Source organism: Cydia fagiglandana, chromosome 2 (assembly GCF_963556715.1).
Source record: "Cydia fagiglandana chromosome 2, ilCydFagi1.1, whole genome shotgun sequence".
In the NCBI taxonomy this organism is placed as follows: domain Eukaryota; kingdom Metazoa; phylum Arthropoda; class Insecta; order Lepidoptera; family Tortricidae; genus Cydia; species Cydia fagiglandana.
Window position 1 is genome coordinate 3,205,428 of NC_085933.1, and position 16,591 is coordinate 3,222,018.

The 16,591-nt window shown below is 34.4% G+C and overlaps 1 protein-coding gene across 5 annotated transcripts in view; it reads left to right on the plus strand.

Annotated features, from left to right (window-relative positions):
• The window catches only part of LOC134674168 (calexcitin-1-like), a 168,713-nt gene that overhangs the window by 143,722 nt on the left and 8,400 nt on the right, over positions 1–16,591 (plus strand). For 3 of the 5 annotated variants that reach the window (XM_063532256.1, XM_063532233.1, XM_063532249.1), the window contains exons 2-3: positions 13,889–13,949; positions 14,046–14,098. In XM_063532256.1, the coding sequence (XP_063388326.1) occupies positions 13,892–13,949; positions 14,046–14,098 (111 nt within the window). In that variant the 5' untranslated portion in view covers positions 13,889–13,891. Of the gene's footprint in view, positions 1–13,884; positions 13,950–14,045; positions 14,099–16,591 lie in introns of all 5 variants that reach the window. The other 2 variants (XM_063532226.1, XM_063532241.1) reach the window with 2 other exon arrangements.

Sequence of the window (16,591 nt, forward strand, 5' to 3'; positions counted from 1 at the left end):
TGTTTATTTTTTAGGGTTACAACGGGTCAAAGGATAAAAACGGGACCCTGTTACTAAGACTCCATTGTCCGTATGTCTGTCCATCACCAGGCTGTATCTCATGAACCGTGATAGCTAGACAGTTGAAATTTTCATAGATGATATATTTCAGTTGCCGCTATAACAACAAATAGTAAAAAGTACGGTACCCTCGGTGGGCGAGTCCGAAATTTCATGTTATTTCAGCAAGCAGCAAGAGTCTTAGTTCGATTGTCCATTAAAACATGTCAATTAGTTCATCTACCCGAAAACTTAATTCAAACCGAGAACGGTCCGTGAAAAGGAATTTGAACAAGTCAGAATGGATCTTCGGAACATTTCTTGCACTCAGTAATGTTTAATTAACTGAGATATTTCTGGCCTTATTAAATTCTTCTTGATTTTCTTGCTTCTAGTTATTTAAAGATGATTTTAAAATTTTATGGTTCTAGGGTTTTATAATACTCAATCTTTACTAGTGCTCATTGAGCGAGCAAGCGAAGCTTTTCCGCTGCAGAAAAGTTGAAAAGCTTGAGCAAAAATTATTTTACGGGGAAATATGACGTAAAGCGGGTGGAAATTTCATTATATAAAAAAATAAGTAAATAAAGATATGCCCTACCCGCTTTGCCTCACAGCATGTTTTTAGTCAAACAGTAATAAAATTAAAAACGTAGGGCCCGATTCGAATTTTGAAATAGACATCTATTAGATATCTTTCAGGCATCACTAAGATACGATGACGATATGTTTAAGATCTAACCTGTCAAATTTGACATTTGCGCGATTCTGGAGATACTCTTGAACGATTTTCACAGGATATGACTTAGAGATCCAATTCACATCTAATAGATATCTTACTCTATCTAACGTAAAAGTGACATTGATTGCCCGAATTGCGCTGCAAAAGAGAACTAGTTGATATCTAAACTATAACGTATCTAGAATGGATCTAGTAGGTACGTGTCGTCTCTTGTGAATATCTTGAAGTTCGAATACGGCAGGTAGTTGCCTACAATGGCCGATCCCTTATCGTCTTTTGTAGTTAAATAGTACCAATATAATATTAGTAGTAGTAGTAGTAAAACACTTTATTGTACAAAAAACAAAACAAAACAGGAAAAATAACATTCGTCATTAGTACAAAGGCGAACTTATACTTAGGCGAATATTATATTTATTATCCACATTAAGACTAATATATTACCTAGTTTTCGAATAGTCTATCGCATTACACATTTATTTCGTAGTTTTAACAAATTCATATTTTTTTGCATCTAGTTACATGATATTATAGCCCTAATGCCCGGTTGAAACTTACCTAATACTACTTAAGTAAACGGAGTTACACGCCAAAAGGTAATCTTCTCACACCAGACACTCTGCCGTATTCGAACTTCAAGATATTCACAAGAGACGACACGTACTAGATCCATTCTAGATACGTTATAGTTTAGATATCAACTAGTTCTCTTTTGCAGCGCAATTCGGGCAACTAATGTCACTTTTACGTTAGATAGAGTAAGATATCTATTAGTTGTGAATTAGATCTCTAAGTCATATCCTGTGGAAATCGTTCAAGAGTATCTCCAGAATCGCGCAAATGTCAAATTTGACAGGTTAGATCTTAAACATATCGTTATCGTAGCTTGATGATGTCTAAAAGATGTCTAATAGATGTCTATTTCATAATCCGAATCGGGCCCACTATCTGAATTTAACATACAACTAAACTTAATTTAAAAAAACTGAACAAAGAAAATCCAAACAATAGTTTTGTTTATCATATAACAATGTATCGTGGGATTTGAGCTTTTGTTACGACAGAGGTTCAGGTCGAAAACAATGGCCGCTATCATACTACGAGGGACATAAATATAAGTGATGGCTTACTTTAGGAGATTTCTTTTAATTAGATTTTTTGTTGATACTCTGTGTTTTATTCAGTTCAAATCCCTTATTAGGTATAACGTCTGTTAAAATAATTTGAAATCACTGCTGAATGTTGTATAATTCGGAACGATATTGATCCGAGATTCCATCATAAATATACTAACAGCCGTATTCGAACAATGAGATAAGTCAAATACTAGATATTGAAACGATATGGATTAGATATGTCAGTGTCAAACAAGTGTCAAAATTGACATTTCTTCAAACAAAAACGTCACTTTTGACACTTGTTTGACACTGACATATCTATTCCATATCTTTTCAATATCTAGTATTTGACGTATCTCATTGTACGAATACGGCTGTAAGTCTATTTTCGTAACTGTCCGACAATTAAAGTCCCCGAAACTACCCGAAACCTGAAGAAGAACCTCTGCTCTAAAGTAAGACAGATTATAAATTATCGGTGTATGAGCGAGAGTAGCCAGACTTACTTCGACCCAGGCACAGGTGTGTCTAGAGTCAAGGTTAAAAACATTTTTATCGCCTTACAGGAATACGATGTTTACAAGCTTTCTACCTCGATAAGCTGAAAGATTATAGTTCAAACGTGTTCGCGCATATTATATTTCCATTTCCCTAAACAAGGAAACTTTTCTTGTTATACCTCCATTCTGTAGCGCATGTGCCGAACTCCGTGTAAACTTGCCTGAACAATTTGGCTGTAATTGCACTATTACACGATCGATTTTAGTGAAACACTAAATCGCTTTCGTTTTCCGTGTGGCCATTTGTGATAATTGTATATTATTACGGTTCTAACAGTCGTTGTCAAATGTTACGAGTATGTCATGTCTTTTGTTTTTCTGAAACAGCGTGTCATTTGTTTTGGTGTGAAAGGTTCTTTTCGTATGTTGGTACCTTGAATAAATAATAAAGTATCGACATACTTAACGTTAAGTAGGTACGTTACATTTCTATGTACCTACCAATTTAAGTAAGAAGACTAGGAGGATATATTCAGCAACAGCAGCAGCTAAGCGGATTGTTTATGATCTTGGCAAGATTAAAAAAAAAAAACGTTGTGCCAAGGTCAATGTGGTAAAAGGTCAAGTCACGGTCAAGGTCGGGTAAGGTGGCTGCGATGTATGGCTTGAGTTTGGTTTACTAACGAATGGGCCAAAATCGTTTCCCAAAGTATCACATCCCAAACTATGTTTCCCAAATTATCATTTCCCAAAAAAATGTTTGGCAAAACAACTTATCGCAAATTTTCAGTTAGCAATAGTCTTTATTGGCAAGTTATTGTTTAGCAAATAATTACTTGGACAAGATTCATTTTACCAAATATTATTTAGTCAAATGTATCATTAAGCATAACTTACATGTCCCAAAATATTGCATGGCATACAATTTACATACCAATAAAGTGGAGGCTGCAGAATTTTATTTGTCTAGTATTTAACTGATCATTACATATACATAGTAAAATGTAACGTCAAAAAAAACATTCTTACTGCCAAAAATATGTAGTAAATGATCACTAAAATTAAAACTCCATTTTAATGTAAAATGACAACCAAATTTGTTACATCTTGCTATACTATTAAAGCAAATAACACCAAAGTAATCATTGTAACCCAAAAATAGTAAATAACCACCAATATTCAAACCACATTTTAGTTTAAAATGTCATGCAATTTTTTTACATCTCGTTATTCTATTAAATTAATTAATCCACTTCGATGATTTTTTTAGTACATAGAATTTCGTTTCTGTAAGGACCGCAGTTCTAACCTAACCTAACCCACTTTTCTAATAGCATTTCGATTCTGTGAGGGTGACAGTTCTAACCTAACCTAACCCACTTTTCTGATAGCGGTTCCGTTTTGTGAGGATCGCAGTTCAAACCTAACCCAACCCACCCAAATTACGTAGAATTTAACGTACCTATTATAACATAACAAAAAGTACTTTAAATAGAGATGCCTATTTGTCAAATATGCGAAGTGACAATTTTGACCAAACATCTTTTTGGAATATAATATTAGACAATAAAAAACGTTTGCTAAATAAGTTTTTGTCCTAATAACATTTGACAAAGTAAAATCATGCCAAATGATAATTTGACCATATAAATTATATGCGAAGTGTAACTTTGCTAAAGGTTCCTTTGGGAAATGAAACTATTGCGATAAGTTTGTTGGGAAGTGAAATTTGGCGAAATGTATTTGGCCGAAACGAAAGTACACCCTTGAGTTTACATTCAATTGGAGCTTTTCTACACATTGATTTATTAATTTAAGTTCTTAAATTTGCAATCAAAAGACATTCAAAATAAAAATGGTCGTCTGTAAAGTCGGTTTACGGACGACAATTTTGCGTGATAACGTCATAAGAAAATATTACCATTACATTACGTAACGTTACCATGGAGATCTGTCCACAACGTGTCAATTTTTCGTGCATGCTACCGGTGTTCATCGATTTATAAGACGTTATTACATCAAAATAAACGATATAAAAACGATATAAAAAAGATATAAAAACTCCTGCGCAACATGTATTTTTTGCGGCACATTTGTTGAGGAATTTACCTTACTCGTAGCATGTCGAACGTTTTTCTTTTGGACTTTTCTTCGCCTTCGACCTAGTTCCGCAGCTTGTTTTCACACATTCTCGCACCATGCTTAATTTGCGAAGAACGTTGGGTTGTAATGACGCTTTTATGCAAGTTAACAAAAGGCCGAAATACACTTTTGTGTTTACCCCGAAAGTGCTAATTGACGGGCTGACGCTGCACTTTTGGTGGGTTACAACAATCATCATAAAACATTGTATTTGGGTCATGATCAGACTGGGTTTCTAGCTTCATTATTTGTAAGCACAAAGAATCTAATAATAATTATCGTCAATTTTAGTACAGGCCGCTAGCCAAAATACAGTAGAAGTATACCGGGTGTGGCCTGTAATACGAGCAAAAAATTAAACTATAGGCTGTACTCCTCATACTGACCGCCATTTGTTCAACAACTTTTAAAAATAACTTGGGGTTTGATTTTTAATACATTTTAAAGTTGATTATAAGACGCAATGTAGGTATTGCCAATTTTGTTATGTTTAAGGCGTGACAAGCAACGTCAATCACAATGATTGCGTGGCGATGGCGTTCATTGAAGATAATATTTATTTTGTATGAAAAATAGGGTCTAAATACTTCATAATTTTTAAAAGTTGTTGAACAAAAGTGTCACCGTTTGAGGAGTACAATCTATGTTTTAATTATTTGCTCGTGTTACAGGCCACACCCGGTATACTAAATTAAGTATTTACCTAAAACAGATTTCAGAAAACGGTTATTTCTGTGGAATACAAATAAAGTTACCTACCTGGGTTACATGTAAATATACACGTTTTTTTTTTATTTGAGTCGTTGTTGAGTCGGAATGCATTCGCCTGTAAGGGTGCCGCGTAAAAAAATTGCTTTCGTTTCTCTTAATTTTGCTACGGAAAATGTATATGCCTAATTATTTCAATGACAAACATAACATTGTAGTAGTGTTAATTAGATGTTAGGCAAAATGACGGCGTCAAGAACCATCCCCTTAAAAATTAAACATTTTTGTTTATTTTTACTGTCTGTTTTGTGTTCCACTGCTAAGCAGAGGCTGTCTGTCTCTTCTGCCACCCGTTACAGCAAGGGCATATTTCTGCCAATCGCTAGAAAATGCATGCCCTACCACCTGAAAAAAAGTAAGAAGAAAATTTATATCCATTGCTTTTTCGTAGCGAGTTATTTCAAAAGATTAGTCCTCAAGGCGTATCTATTATGGATGGCTTATCCACGTGGTCGTTTAACATCGCGGAATAGAAATTGACGGATACTGTTTTATCACGCTGTCACGTAGACAAGAACGATAGAAAACAATAAAGCGAGATAGATTATCGTGTCGATGTATTGTGGCATTGAGAATCGAATAGATACTCCGTTAATCCTCATACACATCCATCTAGCTTAACGTTTCTATCGGATTGCTGCAACTGGATTCAGAACAAAGTGCCAAGTTTCAATAGTTTCCCTATCGTGTTTTAGCTAGCAAGTTATAGTAGGTTTTACTTTCGTTATAAATCTATGCTTACTGATATTTCATGTTTGAGCCCGTTAAAGAAATTTATAAGGCCTATGTCCAGCAGTGGACGTCTTCTGGCTAATATGATGATGATGAAAGAAATTTAAGCTAGCTGGGAGGTAATTGATTAATTAGAGTAGAAGAATGAATAGGAGGCTTGTTTATTTCGAGATGTATACCTATGTATGAATGTCTAACTTTTTAACATGGCCTAAACTATACTCGGTTTGAAGGATTACAATGTACCTATGAGGTGTCAATGTACAATGAATAATTTGTGTTTGCAAATAACTGGTAGTAATGCTCATACATTTTTTTCCAGTTGTATTCCCCAGTGTCAATCGATTCATACAATTCTTGCCATTTGACTCGTTTAAGAGCCCTTCAACGTGCACACTAGCGCCACAGCTAAATAATCGTGGTTATTTAAATTTAACGGAATAAATTGAAAAAAGGGGGCCGCTACGTACTGTATTGTGTATTTAAGTACCTTTTGAATACATCAAACTAGTTTTTGTGTTGCTGGTTTCATCGATCTAGGAACTCAAAACAAAAACGGCCGTTTTAACTTTGGACGCATAGATTGACGAATCCAGCAACGTAAAAACTAGTCTGATGTATTCAAAAGGTACTTAAATACACAATACAGTACGTAGCGGCCCCCTTTTTTCAATATCTTTCGTTAAATTTAAATAATCACGATTATTTAGCTTTGGCGCTTTAGTGCGCACGTTGAAGGGCTCTTAAATAGAAATCGAATCAAAAAACAACTAGGAAATAAAATACAACGTTCATTAGTCTAACCTACACTAATCATAAAAATAAGCAATTAAAATGCAGTTACAACTGACCTGTTAACTTAATTGATACAACATATGTCCACCCTGACATAATTCTCAGGGTAACTAAAACACCAATCGATTGCCATTATAATGACCACAAATACGATCACCCACACATCTGACAGTTCGTAAACCTTATTACAAAAGGCATAAGGTCCACCGATGGACAGTTAAAAGTGTTGCTGCTTCTACATTTGAAAGTTCAAAACATATGTTGAATCCCGCGACTTGCAATTACAATATTTATTTATTTTAAACTTTATTGCACATACAAAAAGTACAACAGGCGGACTTAATAATATAATGACAATATAATGACAGTTCTTCACAAGTACGACTACGATGAGTTGACACTTGACGTTTAGGTTAGTAAATAAAACATAATCAACTTATAAACCAAAAGGTTCGCCTAAATAAATATACCTACAAGAAATAAAAGTCTAACCATCGCTTCTCCTACCCAGAAATGTGAGAAAACACTAATATTACTACCTAATGAACGCACACCTGCCTAATGTCTCTTTTTGCTCCCTCTGATCACCTAATTAACCTCAAAACACATCCTAAAACAATGTGCTGCCAAACACAATCCCATTAAATCTGGGAACCGTTCGTAAGTCCATTTTAAGCCTCCCGGTCTGGCAACTAAGCGACCCCCGATTATACACACCTGGCGTTAAGCCGGGCCAGTAAAGTGAACATTGCCGGCCGATCTTTATTAATGGCTTAATTACCTCGCCTTTTTCTTGTTTGCTAGTCAGCTCTTTAAACTTTCTAATACGATCACGTAGACACTTTTAGGTACAGTTAGCAGCAGAAGTTGCTACGCGGGCGAGGTGTTCAAACATCAGGTAACAGACAGACAGACAGAGTTACTTTCGCATTTATAATATTTATTGTAGTAGTGTATAATAAGTAAATAAATATATATGTAACTAATAGGGATTTGACGAAAAAAGGAGTAGGTACTTATTAATTTAAATAAATCTACAGCTCCACTTGATGATTAACCTAGATACAGTATTAGCTGAATAATCCTTTAATAAGGATTAACAAAAGGTTAATATCTACTCCTTATGCAAATTATACTTCAATCTATTCATCAGGCTAATCGGTTTCATCGTTTAATTAGACTAATTTTTAATTGGCTCTGCTCCTAATTTAGTCTCAATACGACTAAAGCTACAGTACGATATAGAGATGACTAAATTATTACTTTTTCAATTCTTACAGGCAATAAATAGCAGAAGTATTTAATTAAAAGGGTGAGGGATTTATTAATGATCTGCACGGAAGCTTTTGGAATGTTATTCACATGGATATATATTATGTAGTTAAGATTAATTGCCGTTTTCGTTATAAACATTAATTAACTTATAGCCATATTAAGTAGCATTACATAGAAATTCTTTGGAAAGAGCCACAAGGTGTGTTCTATGGTCCATTATTAACTCAAAATATCTTCGTTTAGGTGTGACTATTATTTGAATTTCGCAATTCCAGGGAAAAATATTTGTATAAATGGAAGAAAAAACTCAGAGACACCAAAACGATGAAAACTTCTGGATCACAGACTCGGGTTACTTTGACCCAATGGGGGAAACTTTGACCCACATGAAAACATCATTTAAAGGGGTCTAATGAAATACATAAATGTCAAACGATAGCTAAAACCAATCTCATGGCATATTTCCATTATTAAAGTGCAATAATATAACCTGGACCGAGTAAATCTCAATGGCCAAAGTTACCCTTCAGGGTTAAAGTAACCCGACTTTGCAGTAACTATTTATGTACGTATCAGTTATATGACGTAGATTTATTTTATGTTAGCACGGCGTGCAAATTCTGCTCATCGCTAACCACATTGTCACAAGCGGGCCGCAAACCGTGGAATAAATAGCATCGCTAATTAGCAGTGGCCGCGGTAATAAGTAAAATGGAGTATTTATTTTCTGTAAAATGACAGTGTAATCATGAAATATTTGGACACGTTTATTTTGCCGCAAACAACGATTTAATTTATTTATTTATTTAATCACAAAAGAAAACCTTATAGTACAAAAGACGGACTTAATGCCATAAGGCATTCTCTACCAGTCAACCTTAAGGCTAAGCAGAGAGATTGTGAGCGGTGTTAATTGAGCTTTTTAAAATGGAAATCACATAATAGCCTACGTTGTTACGTGACAAGTTCTTGAAATTAATGTTGAAATTAATACTTAAATAGAAATTTGGAACGCAATGAAAAGAAATATATAGAACGTTAGAATGCTTATAAAATACATTTTTATTTATTAAAACATTGACAAGCTTACGGTAACATTAGTGAATAGAATCAGGCGTTACTTTGCGGAAATCCATATTAATTAAAAAAATAATATAAATATTATTCTTTTGGTGGTGGTTTTGGTGGTTTTAGTTTTGGTGGAGTATTATTCTTTTGGTGGTGTTTTGTTATATTTATTTGCGTATTTATTTTTGCGGTGGGAGGATGGGAACATTAATTGCATAAAAAAAAATACGCAAGTAAGTATAACGGGTTAGCACTGATTGAATAGCACGTTATCTTTTACGCGGATTAGCAAAGTAATATTTTGGTTTTAATTACTGAAACATTATTTAAGCCCAACTATTTCGTTTAATTTCAGTAACCTTTTCTTTGTTGTGAATTTAAATTAACTCTATTGTGCTGAAAAGTCATTCTGATGAGTTCACGGTGCTAATACGAGTAGCTACAGAGCAGCAAAAACTGCCACGGCGTTAGAATACGAAGTAAGGTTGGAAATTAAACGGTTGGGTATATTACCTACTACGTTTAACTTTTTCTGTTAAGGTTGGAAATTAAACGGTTGGGTATATTACCTAGGTACTACGTTTAACTTTTTCTTTTAAGGTTGGAAATTAAACGGTTGGGTATATTACCTACTACGTTTAACTTTTTCTGTCATACTTGGACAAATTTAAACGCGCTTTTATAATATTAGTATGGATAAGTAAGGATTTACTATTCTATCACGCAATTCATATTTAACAAGGTTGTATGGGTTCTCGCTCCTTTAACCTGGAGAAATTAGCATCTAGCCGCATTATTCGCAGCATTCAGAATGCTAATTTATGGAGGCCTGAAATATAATAAACTTTTCCCGGGAGATACACCCATCTCCATGATTTTACATTATAATTCCCTCTGCGTTCATTTGTCTGCAGTGTTATATGAGAGATAGAGAGGGGCCCTACTGGTAAATGCGTTGTGTTGCGTTGCGTCGTCATAAAAATGTGAAATTTCGCAGCGCCGACGCTGCGACGACGAAACAAAACAACGCACTAATGGGGCCGAGCCCTTAGAGTGTGTTTTATGTAGGTTAAGTCAAGCCATAAGGCGGTGGTCGTAGTGCTCGACGCGGTCCCAGTACATGTCATCTTGAAACTTAAGTCGTTGTCAATAGAGGTGAAAGCAGGGTGTCATCTATTGTGCATTAGTATGTCGAGTACTAGTACCACCCTACTTAGAATTTGGAAAAGGTTCAATAATTAAAGCGAGCTAAAATAGTTCTGCAGTTGTGTTATGATCACGTTTTATCACATACGATATGTCATGATACCATGACCTATGTCACTTTAAATCAAGACAGCGTAACAGAGTTAAATCAAGACTTGTCAGGAGCGATAAAAATATATAAATACATACCTACGGAATTCTACAATACAAGTGTAACCTAAATTATATAGGTATATAGCTAAGTTAAAATCGTACGTGTTGAATTTTTCCTTAAAAATGTTACGATTCTGTTCAGTATTAAGGAGCACATTTTTACTTGAAACATAATTTGATTAGTGTTCGCGCTGTCTTTTCTCTCAGTTCGTTAATCTTCGAACAAATTTATGAGAACGGCGACGATTCTTTTTTAGTATCTTCATTTAGAATTGAAATATATTATATCATGCTGTGCAACTTTACATTTCATGCTAAAGAAATTCATCAGATTACTGATTTCGGGGTTACCAAACAACAATTACTAACTACTTACGGTATTGAAACTAATGTAAGAAATTTTGCAATATTTGCTTATATCTGAGCAAAAAAATTGTGTATAACTTTTTCTTACCAAAGTAATCATAAAACCAAATATCAGCAATAAACTGAGACAGCTAACAGAAGTTGCCAAAACAACCTTCAATATTTATCCTTTTTAGACCTAAAATAACAAACAAAAAGTAACCAATCAACCCACTGTCTATTATGTTTGATCTGAATCGAACAAACAAGTCTTTGTTATGTGGAAAAGTATAATATATAGGTACTAATAGGATGATTGAGTGCTTTATTTTAGTAGCTAAAGTAATGAAAGCATATTTGTGTCATCACAAAAATATTCGTGTCAAGTAGACACGAAAGTAAGGGCCATTCGACTAACCTAAGGTTAACCAGTTAAACATTGAGTTACCATGGTTACCAGTACAATTTGACACTGGGTTAACGGTTTAACCGCTTAGGCCCACTTGCACCATCCCACTAACTTGGGGTTAAGCGGTTAAACCGTTAACCTAGTGTCAAATTGTACAGGTAACCATGGCAATTCCAGGTTTAACCGGTTCACCCCGGGTTAGTGGGATGGTGCAAGTGGGCTTTAGTGGCCCTTGGTTATCTAAATTCTCTTTTTTTCAAAAATGTGACTTTAGAAAAGGTTGTTTTGTATTAGTTGTGTATTATTTACAACGCAACTTGATAATGGGTAACGTATTTAAAGGAGGCCTTGAGTAACTCTAACTACATTGATTCCTAGCTGCCCTCGTAACCGCGGTCGGTATTTATATGAATACTTTGCATGCATATGACGTCATAAAATGACGTTGTACGGCGGTAAGAATCCCTGAAAGCAGCTATAACGGCCGCCAACGATAGAATAAAATTATCATAACAATTTTCAAAATGTCACATTTTTGCATTGCATTAGATATTTCGAAAAATATTTCTTTTTTTATCCCTGTTATTTAATTAGTATCCACCCATTCATCCATTGCAGCCTCTTAAGCGTCCGTCTTCGGACATAGGCCTCCTCTCTATTCTTTCACTAAGTAATATAGGTATTATACAATTTTAAAGCATCTGAAAATGTTTATGTAATTTAATTTAACCATATGTTAGTTTAAATTACGTACTGATACTAACGCTTTTGCTTGATCTTTCATTTTATCGCCACGGAAGAAAAGTGACGATTCTGGTTGAAGATTTGACACTGAGAGATCATATTATTTATAACAAATCCAGGTCAAATTTATAACCTGTTATTACAATACAATCAGGATACGCCTCAAGGTACCCGAAAAGTAAATTGATATCAAGCGGAGAGAAGACCTTTTCAGTGGCGTTTATGTTTTGTATTCATAAAAGTGTTTTAATAATCTTAAGCAATATGGTACGCGTCCTGAATAAATTTAATATTGTCTTTCTTCTTTCGTTCTTTTAATCATTACGTGTTAAATGCCGTTATATTGGTTTATGGAAGGACGTAGTGCTAAAAGAAATGATTGACTGCAAAGTGTCCGAGAACGACGTCGAGGATAAGGCGAAGTGGAAGCGAAAGACACAGAAAGACGCGGAAAGCTGATCCCATCGCCATGTGGGTATATAGCTCGGAAGAGAGAGAGAGAGAGAGATTTATTTAGACTTGTAGGTGTTCTTCTTGTTCTGTATCAAACATCAGGATGTTAAATATAGCAACGGATTACGTACGGGATTTCTTTAGAACATCCTCGTTTATTTTTTGTTCAATTTTCCAATATTCCAAAAGCACTTTACAATAATTCCATAGCTTAACCCGGGTTAGACAAATTGAATTTTAAGCCTAAAACAATTTTGCTCCTAAAATTTTAAACTTGATATATTATATTGATATTTTAATATTTTGGTCCATGTCAAAACAATTGAAACTGGATATCTGTCATGGAATATCCTTTGTTTCACCAGTAATCCGAGATTATCCGAGCGTTTTATGTGAAAACGTTGACACCTTTATTGTTTTATAAGGATTTTGCTCATCCGTAGATTATTTGAAAGTTCATTTTATTTTAAATGAAACAAGTATTTTTTCAACGTTCAAAATTCGAACGCACAGAAAATGTACGTTGTTGATTTTATTAAACATAGTATAAAAGGCGATAAATGTATAAATTTTTATTTAAATTAATACCTACATAAAATAACGATATTAAAAATCAATTTCTGAAATAAAAAACCTTTCAATTTTAAAACCAAAATGTCAATCGCAACCAATCTAACGGCAATTCCCCAGAATAATAACTTGTGGCAGTTGTGGCTTGCAATACTGCGTAGATCGTTCCCACAGATTGAGGCTGGGGGCGATTTTACTAGCATTGTGTGTCTAGTTATTGACTGTGATAGGTATTTTAATCTTACGCTACTAGATTTTGAACTGCAAACTCTCTCTCTCTCTTCCGAGCTATGTATCCCACATGGTGATGGGGTCAGCTTTCCGTGTTAGTTGCTTCCACTTCGCCCTATCCTCGACGTCGTTTTCGGACACTTTGCACTCAGTCATATCTTTTAGCACTACGTCCTTCCATCTTGTTTTCGGTTTCGGTTCGCTTTGAACTGCAAACTATGTACAATAATTTAATTGAAAGAAAAATGGGATACAACTTAAATAACAAATAAAATAAAATTGTGTTTTATTAAAAAAAGTTATTTGTGTTTTTTTAACATTACTATTCTTCCAATCGGTTTATAAATATAGGATAATTCATTAGGTCAAGCAAGATTAGAACTGGGGGCTTTTCGAGACGAAAAATACAAAATTTACATGTACTACACGGTCCAACAATGGTCTTTAAAAGTTTTCTTGAGTTAAATATGAGGTAAAGAGTGTAGAGATCGTGAGACATGAGATAATTTCTACAAAAGTGCTACTTTTCACCTTACTTTAGGCATTTGTTTTGGGAAGAAAAGTATTTGGTAAAAGTTTTATTTCTTTTGTTTCAGATAAAATGTCCATCTCCGAATTCAGGCGGAAGAAACTTCTCTACGTTTTTAATGTCTTCTTTGGTAATTAAGATTGTAACTTTTAAACAAAAGTTTTATTGCGGTGCAGTTTTAATTGTGCTAAGCAATATATTTTTTTAATTGTTATTTTTCTTACAGATGTCAATCAAAGTGGCACGATAGAAAGGAAAGACTTTGAGCTGGCTATAGAGGTAAGAACGAAATTATTTTAACAAATTATGGCGTTGTTCATAAACGCGTGACTGACCTGAATTAGCTATGAATCGTTTGTCTTTATCTGTCATTTAGACTAGTGTATTTGTAAGAAAGGGATAAAACATAATTTAACTAAATCTGGCCCGTAAAGTTTTATGAATAAGGGGGTTAGTCATTAATCATCTTGGCAATCGATTTAACGGCCAACCCAATATTACGCTGCGTAGCAGAAAGCCCCTGTCGTAACGTAATTAGTTATATTAGTTAGGCCCTGTATCTATTATAATTAAAGCATTTTCTCAACTATAGTGGTATTTAGATTTTATAATTTGTATTGTTTTGATTCAGTTATGATACGGCATTGACATGACTCGGTGTGCGAGATGCCTAATGATACTATTGGCACTGCATTTCGAGCGAACCAATCTGCGAGGCCGATCATATCAAAATGGGCATTTCGCAAAAAGGCTACATTGCCGAAGACGTGACGCAAATAGCGGCTACCTTAAATTAACATACAGAAATGTTATGACCATACCGTCGAATTTAAAGCTTATACCAAACGTAATGATGACAAATATCGGCTTTATTAGAAGCGTTAATTTTTTTTTTAAATGTCCAATAAAAACCTTAAAAGACTTTAAAATCAGAAAACCCCTTTAGTTAGGTCCGTGTACTATAGTACTAAACCACTTACTCAACAAAAGTGGTTGAAGACCCACTCCCGGTAATACGGCATTAAAACTGAAGGGTGCTGTAGATCTATCTCCGGCCTTTGTAGGAAATCTCGGTCGCGGTCTTAAAACAGCACACAGATTCCAAACAGCAATGATTTATGTAGTTTTATTTAACCATCGGACCTAATATTTATAAAGATTCTGAGGGAATCGGCGTAATATTCTATCACTGAGAATAAAACTCGACGGTGTTTTAGTAATTACCTAGTTAGTGGTGTTCTACCGTTCTATAGTATTGTGTTCTAAACTGTTTAAGATTCTACAGATATTGATACTTGGATATGAGACTTGTTTCGACGAGAGAATAGTTTTAATGTTGTGGTTGTAAGTTACAAAAACACTGCACATTGGAAAATCCAACATATGGTTTACTGTATTATCGCGCAACAATTTCCAAATCCCAACTAGTTTTTAATGGATAACCGGCGTAGTGGGGAAGCAACGCATACATACTTATAATTATATAATATATTTTTTTTTATACCAGTTTTTTTATAAATCAAGAAATCGTCCTACAGCTGGACAAAGACCTCCCCTCTATCCTTAAAATTCTCTCGGTTAAGTGCAATTGGCCAATAACTACTTATAGAAAACATTGCCATTTACTGGATGACCCAAAAATAAGTTTATAAATGTAACAAACCTTGTGTATCAAAGCTAAAGGAGAACATTTTCAAAATAATACGTTTTATTTTAGCTAAATGATTGTAGTTATATTTTAATGACATTTTATAAAAAAACGAAACATATTCCTAAAAATTAATTGTCAACGTATTTTTAGGCCAACATGTAATATTGTTACATTGCAGTACACTGTGATAGAACTGAATAGTGGGGCAGCTCTCGGTCGCATTCGTCTTAAAGTGTACGTAATACGCCGAGGAGATTTAAGAGCATGAACTTCCCGGACATTCCAGCATTTAGCCTAGAGCTTAGAGGAAATTGGATTTATTTTCAACATTTAGGGCTGCTAAAGGAGTAAAAGCTTTAAGTACTTATTATAAAAAAAATACTAAAGGCGATATTCGAAAGGTGTTCTATAAAGGTAGACTTCCGAGCACAGCGGCTCCGGCGACACTAACGCAGCGCCACTGACGCGGCAACAGAGCGACAGTATTATGCAGTATGGAAATGTATGAACTTACTTCCGAGCGCAGCGTCACTATCGCAGCGACAGTGGCGCCGCGTCAGTATAAAAGTTAGGAAAAATAATTCCCAGAAATTTTCTCCCACCCTCTAACCCAAAAACTAGCCTTACCTACAGTAAAACTGGAATCTAACGTGTAATAACTTTTCATTCATTCATTCATTCATTCATATATTTATTGCATCCATGGTAAGTACACAGGTGTTACATAGGTAATAGTCGTTTCACATGGGCCCTGGTAGGACACGGCAATATTCTTAAATCTAAGGATTGAGTTTGTATGTATGTAGGTACCATTAACAATGTCTAATTTCATTTTAAATTAATAAATAGTTGTAAACATTATGTAATTTTTAGGAACGTCAATAGGAAATTATCAAATTATATGTCAATAAAAATAATAAGATTAAATATTCATGCTTAAAAAAAAAATGTTAGGTACAGTTTATGTCAAAATATCAATAGGTATATAATGTTAATTTAAAACTAATTTATATAATTCAAAATTGAGTCATGTCTAATAAATATACTAAACTACATAATAATTACATTTCATCTTCCAAAAAGTCATTCAGATTGTAATAGCATTTATTGATTAAGAAGTC